At 38.9% G+C, this 16,804-nt stretch overlaps 1 protein-coding gene across 11 annotated transcripts in view; it reads left to right on the top strand.

Annotated features, from left to right (window-relative positions):
* LOC117236851 overlaps nt 1-16,804 on the top strand; it is a 92,520-nt gene that overhangs the window by 54,295 nt on the left and 21,421 nt on the right. For 5 of the 11 annotated variants that reach the window (XM_033500190.1, XM_033500186.1, XM_033500184.1 and 2 more), the window contains exons 4-10: nt 1,039-1,267; nt 2,631-2,696; nt 5,235-5,385; nt 8,417-8,500; nt 9,297-9,380; nt 9,936-9,971; nt 11,154-11,210. In XM_033500190.1, coding sequence (XP_033356081.1) covers nt 1,039-1,267; nt 2,631-2,696; nt 5,235-5,385; nt 8,417-8,500; nt 9,297-9,380; nt 9,936-9,971; nt 11,154-11,210 — 707 coding nt within the window. Of the gene's footprint in view, nt 1-1,038; nt 1,268-2,630; nt 2,697-4,247; nt 4,385-5,234; nt 5,386-8,416; nt 8,501-9,296; nt 9,381-9,935; nt 9,972-11,153; nt 11,211-16,804 lie in introns of those variants that run through there. The other 6 variants (XM_033500195.1, XM_033500187.1, XM_033500193.1 and 3 more) reach the window with 3 other exon arrangements.

Genomic DNA, 16,804 nt, shown 5'->3' on the forward strand with positions numbered 1-16,804 from the left:
GAACAGTGGTTTCTAATCGAGAGAAACTTGCACGCGACGAGGGGTTCGTTTCTCTCGATCGAGCTGCCAGGTTTTCACTTCCCATTGATAACAGGTTCGCTCGAATCCGCTCGAGCCTGAGCGCAAACATCGCGACGCGACGCTTGTTACGCAATCGCCAAAGAGAAAGTTCATGCGAGATCGGCCCGGCTAATTGGCTGGTTCTTTACGATTTTGTACGATGATCGCGCGTGTAATGTTTCCACCATGAAGATTGTAATGTGTAAGTACTAGGTGAAAACGATATAGCGCGATCATAAAATCAGCGATGAACATGGAAGCACGTACTTTGAACATGTAATATGTGAATCTTGTGACAAAACGTTCCGATGATTCTAATACGAAATAACTTCCGTAGTCGAAGATTGAAATTGCTTCTTCTGTGTACGATTCTGAATGCGAGTAAGCATCGATGGATGTTCCTTCTTAAAGCTTTAATTTACGGCTGCAATATATCATCTCTACCCATGCAATACAAAGCAGTAGGAAAACAGCAGTAGGATAACAAGAAAACGTAGGGAAGTATTACTTTGCGTCTTTCCTTTCAAAATATTTCTTAAACCAATTGTTTCCTTGGACACGAGAAGGTTCAAACCTTATTGTACAAAGCCACAAAAAAAGAAAAAAGAAAATAAATACATCGATTAATGTGTACGAAGTATATGATTAATTGAATTTTTTATACACCTTCGTAGCACTTAAAATCATTAAATTGTTTAAAATGAAACCTCGCCTACTGTTTTAACATAAGATCAAGTAAATCATAAAAATATTTGGAAAGATTAAATAAAATTTAAGCAATTAATATACATATGATATATGTACGGATGAACGTGAATTAATTTTTTTGTGAACTAATCTCACTTTGTAGTTGGCAGGTAACAATTAATAAAGATCTGTCCATCTAGAAACGTCTTTGAATAAATTTTATTTTAAATTCATGGCTTCGCCCAGTCGCAAGAAATACATTTGCCGTATACGTACCTTTGGTCTCCACAGAGCCAAAGAAGCGCCGCTTCCATCCGCTTCGTGGCCTCAGGAGAATCTTTCGGCGTAAAAGTCGAGGACCTGCGGATGCTCGAGTGGTCGCCAGCCATGTTGATCGAGATGCGGAACTCGTACGACTTCCGAGGGAAGACATCACCGACAGACATCCTGCGGGACGTCCCGAAGAGGCTCGCAGCAGGAGCGCCAGCGAGCTACTCACGGACTCGTGCGATCGAGACAGGTGAGTTTTGCCACTTGTTGCCTAATTTCTTGTTGTTCTTTATTCTCATTCTGATCGTCGAGATACGCCGGTAGTTCGTGTTCTTTCGCGTTAGGTAATTGTTAATTCTTTGCGCTTGGAATTTCAGCTCAGTTGAATGGAATACGAAGTTTTGTTTGAACGATGCAAGTAGAAGTAGGTGCTTATATAACGTTACGGAGAGTTAGGTTTGGCAATTGAAAAATCAGCATTGAGAAAGATTTACTTAGCAAGAAAGGCTTACTGTAAATTTGGCGAACATCGACAGATCTTCTTAAATATTTCACCGCGTAAAAGTGAAAAACGTAATTATTTACGAAGCGGACGACCTCGCCGATTTCAACGACCTTGAAATATGTTGTCAAGGCGTACATTCTGAGCAACTTTTCCCTATGCGCGTTACCGTCGCTCGGCCTTAATTTCCGAGATATTCGCAAAAAACTTCAGTTCAATTCACGTTACGATTACACTTCACTTTGGCACAGAACTGGCATACTTTTGTATAATTTGATTATATTATAACCAAATCTAACTCACTTTCGATAATCATATTTAATTCACATAAGAAAGAAAAATCAATGGATTAGATTCAATCGGCTGGTTAGTTTCAGTTAGATAATTATTCACTATTATCGCTAAAATAAGTTAAGGTTTTAAATAGTAAGACAGATACAGTTCGTACTAAATTTTATACTATGTTATTGCTATTTGTAATGGGTGACACTTCAGTAAAGATATTGAAAATAGCGACTATTCGATCATCAAAATCGTACTGTCGTCGAAACGGGAACCTTTGCGAATATATGGGCAAGTAAAATCGAGTGATTGTAACATGTATAGGGAGAAGTTGTTCAGAATGCAGACCTTGGCACTAAATCTCAAGGTTATTAAAATCTACCAGATCGTCCGCTTTATAAATGTGTAATTATCATGAAAATATTTGTATTGAAAAATCTACTTTTATATTATTTTTATATTATTTCATACTATTTGTATCATATTGTTTTAGTAATCTGTTTCATATATTTTTTTTATAAAGACATAATTTTCTGTAGCCACTGTACGAGTTCTATGGCTACAGGTCGATTCGTAACAGTGTCAAAACGATCGTTTGTTTCCAAGTTATAGTTCAGGTTTCGATGGGCTCTATATTTCACAGAATAGCAATTCTACAAATTGCAGATGGCAAATAGATGCGAGATATAGCTGCGTTCGAATATCGACGAATAAGCTTCGAGTCGGTAGTCTAAGCGCAAAGGATTAATTACAGTCGTTTGTCTTTATTTAAAGGCAGCCGGAACGAAGATAGAGAAAATCGAGTTGTATCGCATTGTTACCATTTCAGCGGGCAAACCGCATCGAGAAGGTGCAGGTTAACGACATCCTCCAAGTCGCACCGCTCCTTCAAACAGTAAATATCATCGACAGAAAATTCCTTTTGAATCTCTTCGTTTAGTAGCTTCTTCTCTTTTGTCGTCGCTCCGCAGCTTTGCCGCTTGCCTGGCTCTTATCACCTTCGTAATTGGCTTGTTTGTTGTATAATCCTGTGCTGTTCTCTTCATTTATTCTTCGAGTTTTGGATCTCTTCAAGCCATGATGCTAACTCAGTCGACAAAAGCACTCGAGAATATTATATTTATGGATATTTAGATATTTCAGAAACGATCGCTAAAAACGATGAAGGAACGGTTACTATGAACGATATAATTACATCGGCCAAGCGAATACAAGTAAAGAAATTCTAAGAGATTGACACGTTATTCGTACAAATATTGCAATAGAAATTAACTTTCAAACAACCATCGAAGAAGAATGTGCAGACGCAAATAGTGGATGTAAAACAACGTAACAATCAAAACGACCCTCTAATTGTTCCAAGCTATAAAATAATTATTCCATATAAAATACATTATATCAAAGTGTTGAGTCTTGAAAAATACATATCTTTTTTTTAAATAAACTTATGACACGATATATTAAATACTTAGTATGATCAAATAGGCTCCATTGAAAACGATCATACTGCACACTGATCCACTGTAAACGATCATTCTCTTTCGAATTTAGAAACACTTTGTTCTTAAGAAATACATACAAAGTACCTGATGAAGTAGAACCTTAAACTAGAAATAACGAAAAGAAGAGTTTAGAAGTACTTAAGGTAAACTTCAAATACCTGGAATAATACAATTACAAACAATACAAAAACAATAATATTTAAAAATACAATACCTACCGAAGTATAATTTTTATTTCAATTTCAATCTTTATTTTACACATACGTATAGAACCAAGGAGAACAGCGGAATCAAAAGGGAAATATCACTGATGGCTCGTTCGGCGACGTTCGCCGAGCTGGTGGCGCTTGCGTTTCGCAACCGATTCGCGGACAGGAAGAAAAGTTAACCGCGAGTCAATATCCTTGGCCTGGTTCGAGCTGTGCTCGAGTTTTGCTTTTCTGTACGATTTAGCGGTACGGAAGATCGCGATGGTTCGCGTGTTAATTCGCAATACGCGTGCTTACACGCGCCGCGCGATACCTTGCTGACCTACTATCCTTTATTTTCGTAATTCGATTGCGACCATCCCGCGGATAACTCGATCAAAGTCACTTTAAACCAACACGCTGACTGTTATGCTATAACCTTCTCAATCTGAATCGTAACGATCCGCGAATGATTTCGCGTCAGATTGATTCGATCGATTCACGTTGTCGTATGATCGACCTTTTGATCCTCGAGTTTTATAATTGCGTGTACACGCGAGATCCGCGAAAAAGCAGTTGCCATTCGCTGCTTGCCGCTAGATTATCCGATAGACTGCGACTAGAAGACGCTAGCACGTGATTGAGAACCGAACGAATATTTATGCTAGATTATCGCTGGTTATATAGGAGCTACGTTAAAAACATGCGCATTGAAATTTGATCGCAATTACGTGATGAGATTATTTGTTACGCAGTATGACCGAGAAACGAGGGAATTTTGTGCAAATCGTTGAAGTGTTAAGAGCGAGAGTCAGAGTTAGAGAGAATCGAGTCGTGTCGAGCGAGAGTCACTGAAAAATTCAATTATCGTATCATTATAATTTGATTATCAGGTACAGTTCTCGTTATTTTGTTCTGTATTAAACGAGCAAAACGCAAGAACGTGTAATGTGCGGGATTTACGGTGCTTGGCGATCGAATTAGTAGTCAAGATTTCCAACGTATTTTAATTTTTCTTTTTGGTAAAATTCAGTAGAGTAAACGAAGTCTAACGTTTTATTAATTAATCATTAAGATGTTGTACACGTTGATAATTTCTATTTCTCCTCTGGCCTTAATGATACCTCGTACTCGGCTTTTTTTTTCTTCCGCGGTAATTATGGTAATACGTCGTTCTGGGATGAGTGCACAAGTGATTTCAGACATATTTAAGCGTTCATGCGAAATGAATTGCTTGGTAATAAGAGTGTCGAGGTATTCTTCGATTGGCGGAATTCTGTAATTTCGCTCCTTACCATGGTATAGTTAGAAATTAATTGTTACGTATAAATTATCATCTTATTTAGTAATAAGTTTCCTAACCGAGAATAATTTGGTTTGCTAATTTGATGGCCCCGGACTGTATAAAAATGCGGAATGAGTGGGACGCGAGAGAGACTTGAACGAACCATCGTTCTCAGTTCCAAGAGCTGAAAGAAAGTCAGAGTTCAAAGTTCAAAAGATCCAGTTGTATCGAACGAGAGTCATTCTAGAATGCAGTTATCGTTACATTTCATTTCTATTTTATCTCTAAACATAGTCTTTTTTCTTTTCTTTACTATTTTATGCTCCTGAGTAAAAAGCTGCCTGTAAATGAATATCCTTAATCTGTAATACCATGCTGCTTTTCTTTTAGCCCAAACGACGAGCAAGCCAATTTCCCATTCTCCGTTCAATGGCGTCTTTTTGCCTTTGTTTTTTTAGCGTGTTCCTCAGGAGGACAGGCATGGAGGATTCGTTTGTGAAACTGCGAGGAGGAGCCGTAAAATTGTCCGTTTCGCACGACAGCGTTTTCCCCGGAGAAGTTCCTCACACTCGACCTCTCTCGTCGCTGGCCAGCCTAGCTACCCTCGAGGTTAGTACCTTCTTTATTTACGAGCTACTGAATTCGAAAAAGAACGACGATCAGAGGAGCGAACGTTAAAAAAGAACGTTGAACAGCTTAACGCAAGCGTTTCGAATGCTACGAGCGTCTCGGAAGCCAAGTTGATCGACTCTCAGTTTCATTTCTCGAATAGTGAAAACTAGTGAAAACCTGCGGTGAAATTCCGCGTAGGTACAGATAGCAATCAAGTTTGCCGATCGTATTTAAAACGGGCGATATCAGAGGAAAAAATCTGTACTAGTCTCGTTGAGACGTAACACGTTCACCGTTTGAAAACAATCGCATCGGACTTGATTCACGGTGATTGTTGTAATTCTTCTGACTAGAGCGGAGAATGATAAACAGAGACGCGGAGGAGGCGTTATTCTCGTTATCCAATGAACATAATGCCAAGGCAGGCATTCTAGGCACGCGTGAATCGAGTTAAGGCGGTTACACATGTCCAGGATCGGCTCGTGACTCGTCTTCCAATTTCCTCGCCGCGTGCTCTCACGCTGTGACTAACGTTTCGTATCCTTAACCCCTTAACGTACAATTCTTTTCAACTTAGCCGATCAAAGATGCACAGTTGTCTTATTTTCGTCCCAGCGGGATTGTCTCTCGACTGCGTAATAATATTATATCTTTTGTAATTCCAAAATCATTTGTATATCGTACGTTTTTGATACAACAAGATGCAAAAGAAGAGGGAGCGAAGGGAAACAAACCTTTTTACAAACGAGAATTGTTTATTAGTAGAAAAAATTGGCTATACCTGTGGGGACATATCATCGACCAACCTGCTTCGATTTCCTGCGATCCTGCACCTTAATGCTGATTAACTTTTTCGTTCGATGCTCGCTAAACGAGGACAAAGCCGTTCGATGATTTCTCACGCGGATTTCGACGCGTTCGACCGTGAACTTCGGCGTCTAAATCGAGCACCGAAATACGAAAACGGCGCGTTGAATTATTTATGAAGGAATCGTGACACGGCGAGTGCAATGTGCCACGGAAAAACGAAAATCCTTGGTCAAGAATATACAGTGGCTCATGAAAGTATTTGGCTGTTTACCATAAAAGAACTTTCTTGTATGTTTTATGTACGTTGTATAAAACATTTCGAAATTTGATCAGCGTTGTAACGAGATACGACCGTCGTAGTTATATTTGTCAAAATTGAAAGCAATCTAAAAATGTATACATATAGCAAATTCATAATACGGATAAATGTGTCCAACGTGTTAGGTTGTCCGAAAAGTTTCTTTCGTTTTATGAGAAAATAATAGACGCACAACCTTTTTTTGTTTTATATTATTTTGTCGAATTACGTACGATCCATTTTGTTCTGTTGAGATAAACACCGCGACATTTCACAGACTTGATTTCACGTTTGTACGAAGACGCACTGTTGTAAAAAAACAAAAACTGTTTGTTTGCGAAAGAAAGACACTTTTCGGACAACCTAATATACGTTCGTAAAAAGTTTCTATAGGTGAAGAAATGCTTATGAGCCATACTTTGACCAGCCACTGTACAGAGACGTGGCTGTGTGTGCTTTCCATCGATGTATATTCTTTTTCTTGTTTTGCTATGCTTGCCGAGCGTAGGCGTGCTAGATCGCGCGACTCGCCGAACAAATAATTCATTATCGTCGTTGCGGCCCGGTGATCGACCGAGATTCCACGGCCGACGATTTATAACGCGTTGACTTGTGCTTTGTTTGCTAATTGTCGTCGCGTGCTTGCTTGTACGCGACTCACGAGATTCGCTCTTCCGCCCACAGCGAAGAATAGTTTCCAATCAATCGCTGTTCGAGCGTATTTTTTCCTCTTTATTGTTGCAAATGAATATATTCGTGCAATAAAATCCGCGTCTTAATACGTTCACAATGTGGAGTGAAAACGTGTTTCGCTCTCGTATATCCGGGAAAGTTTCTTCAACTCTGTTGTAGTAATTATCAGTTACACGCACAATTAACTCTTTGACTGTAATTTTGACGTTGGATAATGTAGCACGATCAGAATATAGAAACAACATTTTGTCCGTTTGTGTACATTTACGAATTGTTTATTTATTTTCGTGGCTTGTTTATCACCGTCACCGGTGTTTATTTACATTTGAAGATGTTTGTGTGCACAGTCTCATCATTCATTTATATTTTCCTTTGTTTATTTACCTTTTCCTTCGTGTACTGACAAGCATAAATATGAATTATAGCGCAGGTGGTATGAGAGTCATTGACGCTGATATCTTCGATTTGTAAATTACGCAACTAACGATAACCGATACGTCTTCAAACCACATTCTAGTCCGTACTTTAAAAAAATTGACACAAGGCTATCACGTAGAAACAAAGGTTCATTTATTAATTATTATTAATATATCACCTATTGTTCGTCATTATCCCTACCCATTCTTTAAAAAGTTATTAAACCTTGCAGTTTAAAAAATTGTTAAACAGTAAGGAGAACTTAAATAAAGAAGTTACATTTGTACCTCAAAACTATCTATTTACATTAAAAATTTATAAAAATCACTCGTTTATATTGTCGTCACGCGAGAATCTGCCCCTTAAACTAAATCGTCGCTGGTGTCTTTATGTAAAATTCGCTGTAACTCGAAGACAAAGACAAATAGAGCATACGTTTATACAAATCTTTTTTATTATTTCGGTGTGCTGAGGCCACCCGTAAAATATTTCTTGGAAATTAGCTCTTTGACGATCTCTGTACATCTGTGAATTTACAAACCGCGAGTAAAATTTCTATCTCGTTCGAAAGCGAGGAGCGAACGTTTTGCGCTCGGAAGCTCCTCAGGACCGAAGCGTAGAAACATCGAACAGATCCTTTCTACTCGCGTTCCACACGAAGAGAAAAAGCGGCGCCCGCGCTCGCGTTCCGTTCTGATACTCGAGGAAAGTCACGAATATTGTTTTCGCGTTCATGGAAAACTGTGTGACACGTGGAAGCAGCACAGCGTGTCGTGACCGTGGCGTTACATTTCTTTCTTTATTTTACAGCGGAGGCAAACGAGAAAGAGCAACGAGATCGAGCACAAGGAGTACAATCAACACGTCGTGCAGAGGCACAGGATATCTCTTCGGGTAATTTTTCTTACATTTTCTGACACGGACATTGAAATCCCACGAATGTCTCTTTTACGTGCGATTGATCGCCGCGTAAATTTCTACCGGTAAACGAATTCGAATGCAGATCGAAGGAAAATATGCAGATCGCGTGATAAAAAGGGATTTTTTTTAATATGAAAAAGGAAAAAACCCAGAATATTAGTTGTTGAAACTTACATTGTTTTAATATCTCCAATGTTTTAATGTTTCTCAATGCATATTTGAATATCATGATAAGCAATATTTTTTTTAATTACGCAAAAGTTAGACAAACACGAGACCGATTGGGAATATTCCGCTGAATTTTAAAACTGCTTTAAAAAAAAAAAAAAGAGAGAATGAAAAATGTGACTCATCGTGTCCTTCCCCTGCTGTTTTCAGTTATAAAAGAAAGTGAAAAAAGAAAGTATCATTCCAATACTTAATCGTGAAAATAAATTTCAGTGGAACACGTAACAAAACTGAACGAAAGAAAGAAAGGAGGATGAAAGTAGGAATATCTTTTAACCGAACGTTTGATCGTCGATAAATAAGTAAATGTTCGTTCCTGAAACGAAGAACGGGATGAGACGAAAAGAAACGAAAGAAAGAGAAAATTCCGTAAAAGCGTTAGTTAAAGCAGAAATGGTCGATTCGCGAAAGAGGTTCCTTTTTTCCCCCAACGTTTTAATAGAGACGTCAGCGTTGAAATCTAGGCCACGGGGTTTACAGAAACGATAATTACGGGTAGCATAGTGGATAATTACCGAGTGTGCATGCGGTTCCTTTGCAGGTGCTCGAGCAAATAAAGACGGTCATAGAGAACCGGAACCAGCTAGCCTCGGCGACCTCCTCGGATACCACGAGCACCATACACGTGAGTATCGAGACGTCATAACAGATCTGGTAAAGGAAAGGAAAAAGAACAAAGAGACCAAAATAAAAAAAAAAGAAAAGAAGATAATAAAAAAGAGGGTCGTAGGAGAGGGAAGGGTTGGAACTTTTACTCGTTCATCGACCTCGTCCGCGGCAGACACCAATTTTTCCGCGAGCTTTTATCTCGATATGAAAGTAAGACCGGAAAGAAAGTCGTTGCGGTAAAAGATGAGAACGAGGGCAACAAAAATTGATTAAGACCCTGAGCGATCCTTCGTACAACGAGATTTTATATATTTTTCAAATCCACCACAGCTTTTTCCCTACCGTTTGTGAATCTGCTTTTTCCAATTATGTTTTACTCTCGCGGATCTCTACCTATGATGAAACAATACGTAATTGTTTGCAACAATAGCGTGACGCGATAAACGGTATCCAATCGCAAGGCAGATAGTTGTAAGAAAGAATTCGCCGATACAACGAAGGATTAGATTCCGCGCGTACTGTTCCTTACCATTTGTCGTATCTCGTGTCACACTTGGTTTTTGCGTTTCAGGCTGTCGGTGAACGTTATCAGCAGGAAACCGCCGAGGTAAGATAGCAACGATGAACACTTTTCGTTCTGAGTATCGGTGTGATCGCGTAGCGCTTTAGCGGTTCGGTGATTAGTCGCGTACGCGATGTGCGCTTGTCAACTTGTGAGCGAGCTTCCTGTACTGCGAAGCGTTCGCGCAAGTCGTTATTTATACGACGGATCGCTTTCGCGATTTGTGTCGAGCAGGAAACGCTCGATTTCGCGATCCGTGTCAAATAAGAAACGATCGAATTCGTATCTCTTGAGATCTGTCGCAAGTATGAAAGTTTACCGGTGAAGTAACTCGCGTATGGAAAACTGACGGAATAACATGGCCGACGTGCATCGCAGATCGCTGAGGAAATTCCTGAACAAAATACGGTTGTTGAATTCGGTCGTCTCGAATTTTCGGAAACAAATAACAGCGGTAAGGAGGAAGTGCACGGCGAAGAACTTTCTCTGCTGAGAGTTTCAGAGATACGACACCGGTGACATTCGAGGCTCGTCATTATATACTTTCATTCGTTACGTCATTTTGATGTGTGACCACGACACCGGAATGTTTAGATAACATCGACGGAAATGTCGATTCGCTATTTTGCTAAGGAGAAAAAAAAAACAAAATAAAATAACGACACGTGTAATTGAATGCGCAGTTGATTTATTCGACTTTCGATCACACCGTCAGGACAATACTTGCGTTATTGGTCATAAATATTAGGACACCCGTTACATTACTTCGTTACATTAATCGGGAAATATTGACAAATCTTTTTTTTCTTTTTTTCGTAGAATTTTGCATTATAAAACATATATAGAGTGTCTCGTTTATATTCAATTCATTGCTATCTTATATTATATGTCAGGACAAAATTGATCAAGTTGTTGAAAACGAGTGACATGGAGACACAGGATTTTTTCCCTTGACGTTATCTTTTTCGAGCCTTCAAGCTTGTCGATATTTTTAAGCAAGAATATACGTTAAAAAATCACGTTAAGCTACTTGTTTAAAAGCTACTATAATTTTAATATTGTAAAATTTATCGTACGAATAGAGAAGCAGAATACCGTGCCTTTTGTTATCTTGTGTCCTGATATTTATTATTGATATTAGCGTAATCAATTGATTCGCTACGATCCTCTGTACTATATTTCCTGGGTGTGGCTATGACGTTAATTTCCGATTCTCTCGATTTCCAGAATCGTTTCATCGGCTTCGAGAAGCAGAATAAGAGCGGAGAAGAAAATCAAGCGAAGGTGAGTCTTCTTAATTCTGGGGATATCTCGATCGGTCCAGCCATTTGTTTTGGTGCGCCAACTGCGAAAGGCAGACGGGATATTCCATTAATAGTGGAATCGTAAATCAGTATCAAGCAGTAAATTTCAGCGGGCAACAGGTGGCGAATGGTGACCGATAGAGAACCGTTGATTTTCGTCGGTTTTTTTTCACGTAGCTTCGCGTTTTTCATCTTTACGGCGCCAACGACTTGGAAAAACGTTTTCGCCGACAGCGCGGAACGTTCCAAATGAACGACGAAACGAATCGAGGGCTGGAAAGAGAAACGTCGAAAGCAATTTTTCGCGTGCTACTGGGCAGCGTTCCATTAGGCAGATCTTTAAACAACGAAATTGTAAAGTAACCGACTGCACGGTTTTCGTTGGCGATAGGTCCGGGAACGTCGCAAACGCAGTAGCTCGCGAAGATATTTCGATACTCGTCATAGAAAACTTTCGTTACGTTCGTATGCGTTCCATTCTTACGCGTAAATCTTAGAACAGTTATACTTCTTGACATAACTGTGATATTTTTTGTAGATTGTGGACACTTAGCTAACATTAGTCAGCGCGCACATGACATAACTATAAAAAGATTCTATGAGTGAGTCAGTGGTAATTCGATTATTAAAGGGATCCGTACAAGTATGAAAATCGCCGGAAAAAGCCACGATATTACGTCTTTGTTGATATTTTTCATCGTCGTGTTACCTTGTAACTGCGAAGGAATATTTTAATATAAAATAGCTAAAAGTAATTTCAAAAAATAATTTCAAAGACACAGTCGACAAATTGCGATAGAAGCTATAGGTGTAAGTTACACGATATTTCTAAAATTACGAAGATGATGGAAAAACGTGTATTTAGTTGGAAAATCAATTAATTTGCAAACATTGGAGATTAATTGACAATGTACTACATATGACAATTAATTTTTTATAAAAAATAGAAAAGCGCGACTTTATCGCTTCGTTCATCTCCTGTAATAGTTACATCAAATTCAATCCCATCGCTGATATTCGCGTCTCTCTGTCGACGAAATAAAATCGTTTCTGCGAACGAAACCACAGAGCGCTCGCTGACAGAATGTTTTAAGTGCCTTTTACGGGAGTTCTCGTTGTTCCGCGCGTCTCTCACGTTGGACTTGCTCCGCTTCCCCGCGTGCCATACCGCTATTATTTCCGGCTGTTCCATCGCGAATCTCTGCTCTTATTGTCTAGCTCGCGACACACGACAAACCGTTAAAACAATGCCCGGTACCCGCATATAAATCGAACCCGACCGCCTCCACCGCGGAAAACGCTTCCAGGAACGTGTGCCGCGTTAAAAGAAGTGGGTTAGGTTTTATCCGATTCAGTCGTTTACTTTTAAGCGCATTTGCTCGCTCGTAGTGGCAGCCTACATATCTGCGAACCATTTAAAGCGCCGCTACGTGTTGCGTCTGACACGGTGAAAAAAGAAAAAGCAAAAAGAGAGCGAGGGAACGAAGAAAAGTTGTCTGAACGTGAATATTCGAAATTGAATATCCGAGGAGTGATTAGATTCTCGAGGCGTAAGCGTCGAATATGGATCACCCGAAGAATTTTTATTTTTACAATTCGTATTATCCCGTGAAATGAAGAGTTGAATTTTAGCAGCGAGATTTATTCATTACTAACGTGTCGTACATATTATTCGAAAAGTTTGCAGCGAGTTTTGTCAATCGATATATTCTGTGTAGGATTCGATGGAATTGGAACAAGATTGTTTGTTATAAGTTTCTGCCAACCAATGAAATAGGCATGAACAAATTTCGTTTATAATTATTTCAAAAGCATTGGAAGCGGTCGTATGTAGATCAAGATTCGTTAACGAAAAGGTTTTATCTTTCAATAAGATAAATCGATGCCTGTTCGTGTATCGATAAAGAACTGATTGCTGGACGTTAAACGTAATGTCCGACTTTTTGCTATCTCTCGCGTGTATCGTAATCTCATTAGCATTTACCATAGCCTTTATATTTGCTCGAAACTTCTGATATTCTAAAAGTCTTGCAAAGATATTCGAAGGAATTGATTAACGAAAAATTTCTCGAGTAAAAGTGAAGTATAAATAGAAAAAAGTTCTCGAACAAAATGACACGCGTCTTGTTCAGTATAGCGTGTATATGGGATATTGTAATTAAAGAATTGAAATTCTTGCATGTGTTCTCTAATTCGATGATCAGAGATCGTACTTGGGAATTACAAATAGTTGTTTAGAGAGAGAGAGAGAGAGAGAAAGAGAGAGAGAGAGAGATAAAAAAATATATACGTTCGAGAGTGAGCGCACTATGAATAGGACAATATATAAAAGCGACGCGATATGGCGTTTACCGTTACTTGGCCCGAACACTCGTTACAGCGAGGATCGAGCCGTCGAATGCTTCGAGTCTCCCCCAGCTAGTTCTCTTTCGGTTCATTGGGAAAACCGACAGAGAACGGTATTACGCCTCTGTCGCGAGTGGCAAAGTTGTTTTCATTCGGCCGCGCTCGCGATGACTAACTGCACTCGTTGCAACGCGTTGCCGATTTGCACTTCTATTCGCGACACGTCACACATGTAAATAGATTTTGTTGTCCGTATGAAATTCCAAGCACGACCTCGTTGTGCTAATCTCTTGCAAATTCAATCTTCGTCATGTAGAAGTCAAAGTTATTGCATGCAAGTTCAGAACATTGTACGATCGTTAGACTGCAGATTTTTATGCATGTATGGACAAATTTGAAGGTGAAAAAATGCACATAATATGCGAAAGTATATAAAATATCCAAAATATAGCGTCCTTTACAATGTTTTATAGATAAAACGATTTTTTATTCAAGTTTCAATTCTTTTATTGTAAATAATAAAAATATGAATTTGCATAAATATCTGCAGTCTAATGATCATCGTACCACGCGGCTTTGCAAGTTACTTGTTTTAAAAATTATTAGCGAATTGATGATGTTATAGAATTCTTTATTATTTCTGATGGCTTTCGTCAAGTTTTTAGCGCACGTTACATTATTTTCGTAAAGAATTGTGTAAATCACCGTATCTTTTCCTTATTATATACTAGAACAAGCTTTTCTCATTTGTTTTTAAATTTTTTCCAGCATTTGAAATTCGAATTTGGTGCTCACCGTCGAATGAGTACATTCGATATAATGTTTGAATGACATCTGGACTGTATTTACTTAGTTAGACGATGCGACGCTAAGTAGATACGGTCGGTAATACACTGCCAAGTAGAATCGTCTGTTACTAGTTACCAAGCGAGTGGTACGTTTGTACGTCGGTAAAACAAATGTGCAGCAGGTAGTACAGTTTACTGTTGAGTTATTTACAAGTAGTACTTGTAGTAGCGCGATACCATTGGAAATGTTTGATAATATTTAGTAACATTCTGTATCGTTGTAACGCGCAATTATTTGTCATAACCATCATCGTAACTTTTTTTTATTTATAAATAGAGTTTTATTGCTAAAAACGAGTCACTATACGTATTTTGTCGAGAGATAGAAAGAACGAGCGCTTAAAATTGCTTGACCGCTTTGTGAGGTGGAACTTTCTTTGTCCGTTACGTAAAAAGGCTCGTACTTTGGCTTCAATCGAACGAGAGAACGCTTGTGAAACTAGAAAATATCTCGGTTTTAGTTTTTTGTTGCCACTTGGGTAACTCGACCGCGTTATTTAGTTGGTATTATGATTTAATTCAGTATCCAACCATTGATGTTCTGTCCCTATTAAGGATAATACCTAACGTTGGTCATATCGCTCCCCGATGAACTTTCTTGTCTTTTTCTTAAGCAGAGAAGATGTGTTAACTGCCAGATCGCGAGGGACATAATAATTTCTTATTTAAAAATTCTCTATATTTTTACACGTTGGTTCCATCCTGTTAAATTCGCATATTTACATTTGCAAGGACTAAGATCGAATATAACTGAAATTTATTCGTCTTTGTAAATTCACTGATCTTTTAGTTCCACGATTATACAAATTTCCGATTGGGGGATAATTTCGTTAAGACGTTCGCTGCTATCGACGCGTACGTTGCGTCAATACAATTATCTAACAATTACAAGTGCAGCTGACGTAACTATACATTTTTATTCGGATGCCTTTCGTCAAAATGGCTTATGTAGGAAGTTGTAAAACAGCGATTGATGTATTAGAACGGTTATTTAATCTGTAAAGCGGTATCTTCGAGAAAATAGATACGATGTATTTTCCAAATTTAATTTTCTCGGAAATAGGAGGGTATAAAAAATGTTATCCTACATTTTCTTCATACATGCGATAATTATTATTCGTTCCTCTTTCGTTGAAAATCAGTCATTTTCGTGTATATTTGACAAATTTTCAAGTTCGATTTTCTCGAAAACGAAGCGTTAAACGAAGAAATCTTATTCGATCTTATGATTACCGGAACGCTCTCTAACGTTTGTAATATTTTTGGGTCGGTCCATCAGAATAACAAACGAAAGATTTATGAAACACTCTTTTTCCGTATCAGCGCACGGCTTTTGACATTTGCTCGTGAGCTTGGCAGAAGGTTCGTAAGTCAGTTTGGTATTTGCGTGGCATTTATTGCACTGCGTTGCTTTCGTCACGGAATGCCAGCAAGGCCGGCGAATCCTTACAAATCCTCGTGGTGAACTGCGGTACCGTTAGCTCGGTGAATAAAATCTCCGCCTCTGTTTATTCGATAAATTGGTACGACTGCTCGCGTACCGGCCCCGATCTCGAAACGAGAGGTCGCCGTCGAAAGCACGTGCCACTGCTCTTCCCTCGAATTTCTACTTTCCGCGATAGTTTCCCTCGAAAATTGTATTATCGTCGAAACGTTACGAAGGCATCGCACGACTCGTCATTGCGACAGGATATTCCGAAATTCTCGCTGGTTTCACCGACGCATCAGGATTACGGAATCGTAGACGATCGTAACCTTAAACTATAAGTAACTATACTGCGCTGAGCTGAAATATCAATCGAGATGGTACACGAGCAAAGGGAGTACTCTTTCTTCCTTCATTCATTGTCGCGCGATATTATTCACCTCGTTTCGTAATCGTAGAATTGACTCTGTAACTCGAAGGTCTTTTTCCTGCTATTTTTAAATTCGATATATCGTCGAGTCAATGTTCATATCAAATCTACTTATGCGTTTGATTTTCAGATTAAATTTTTTTTAACAATTTCAGCGTTTTCGTCATCCCTTTCGATTTATAGAAAACGTGGATGACATTAGCAGACCAACACGAATTCCGTTAAACCAGCAACGTAACAACTAAACTAATGTTATTCGTTTCTTCCACCTTATATAATCGAATTCGTCGGTACGCTTTTCAACTATCTGATATTAACATGCTTCGTTTTAACCGGCAAGTGGCATAATCACAGAGAACAGCAACTGGTCTACTCGTATATTTTAAACCTAAGAAGAACAGCATTCCGTCTGAAAAGAACTTCTTTCTGTTTGTACGAGGTACGTTCGTTCACGTGAGTTTCCCTGTCCAACGTCGGAAAAGGAATTTAGAAAAATGGGGGGAAAAAGAGAAAAGAAACGGTAC

This window comes from Bombus vosnesenskii, unplaced genomic scaffold, assembly GCF_011952255.1.
Source record: "Bombus vosnesenskii isolate JDL3184/JDL3185 unplaced genomic scaffold, Bvos_JDL3184-5_v1.1 scf7180000013352, whole genome shotgun sequence".
Lineage (NCBI taxonomy): Eukaryota > Metazoa > Arthropoda > Insecta > Hymenoptera > Apidae > Bombus > Bombus vosnesenskii.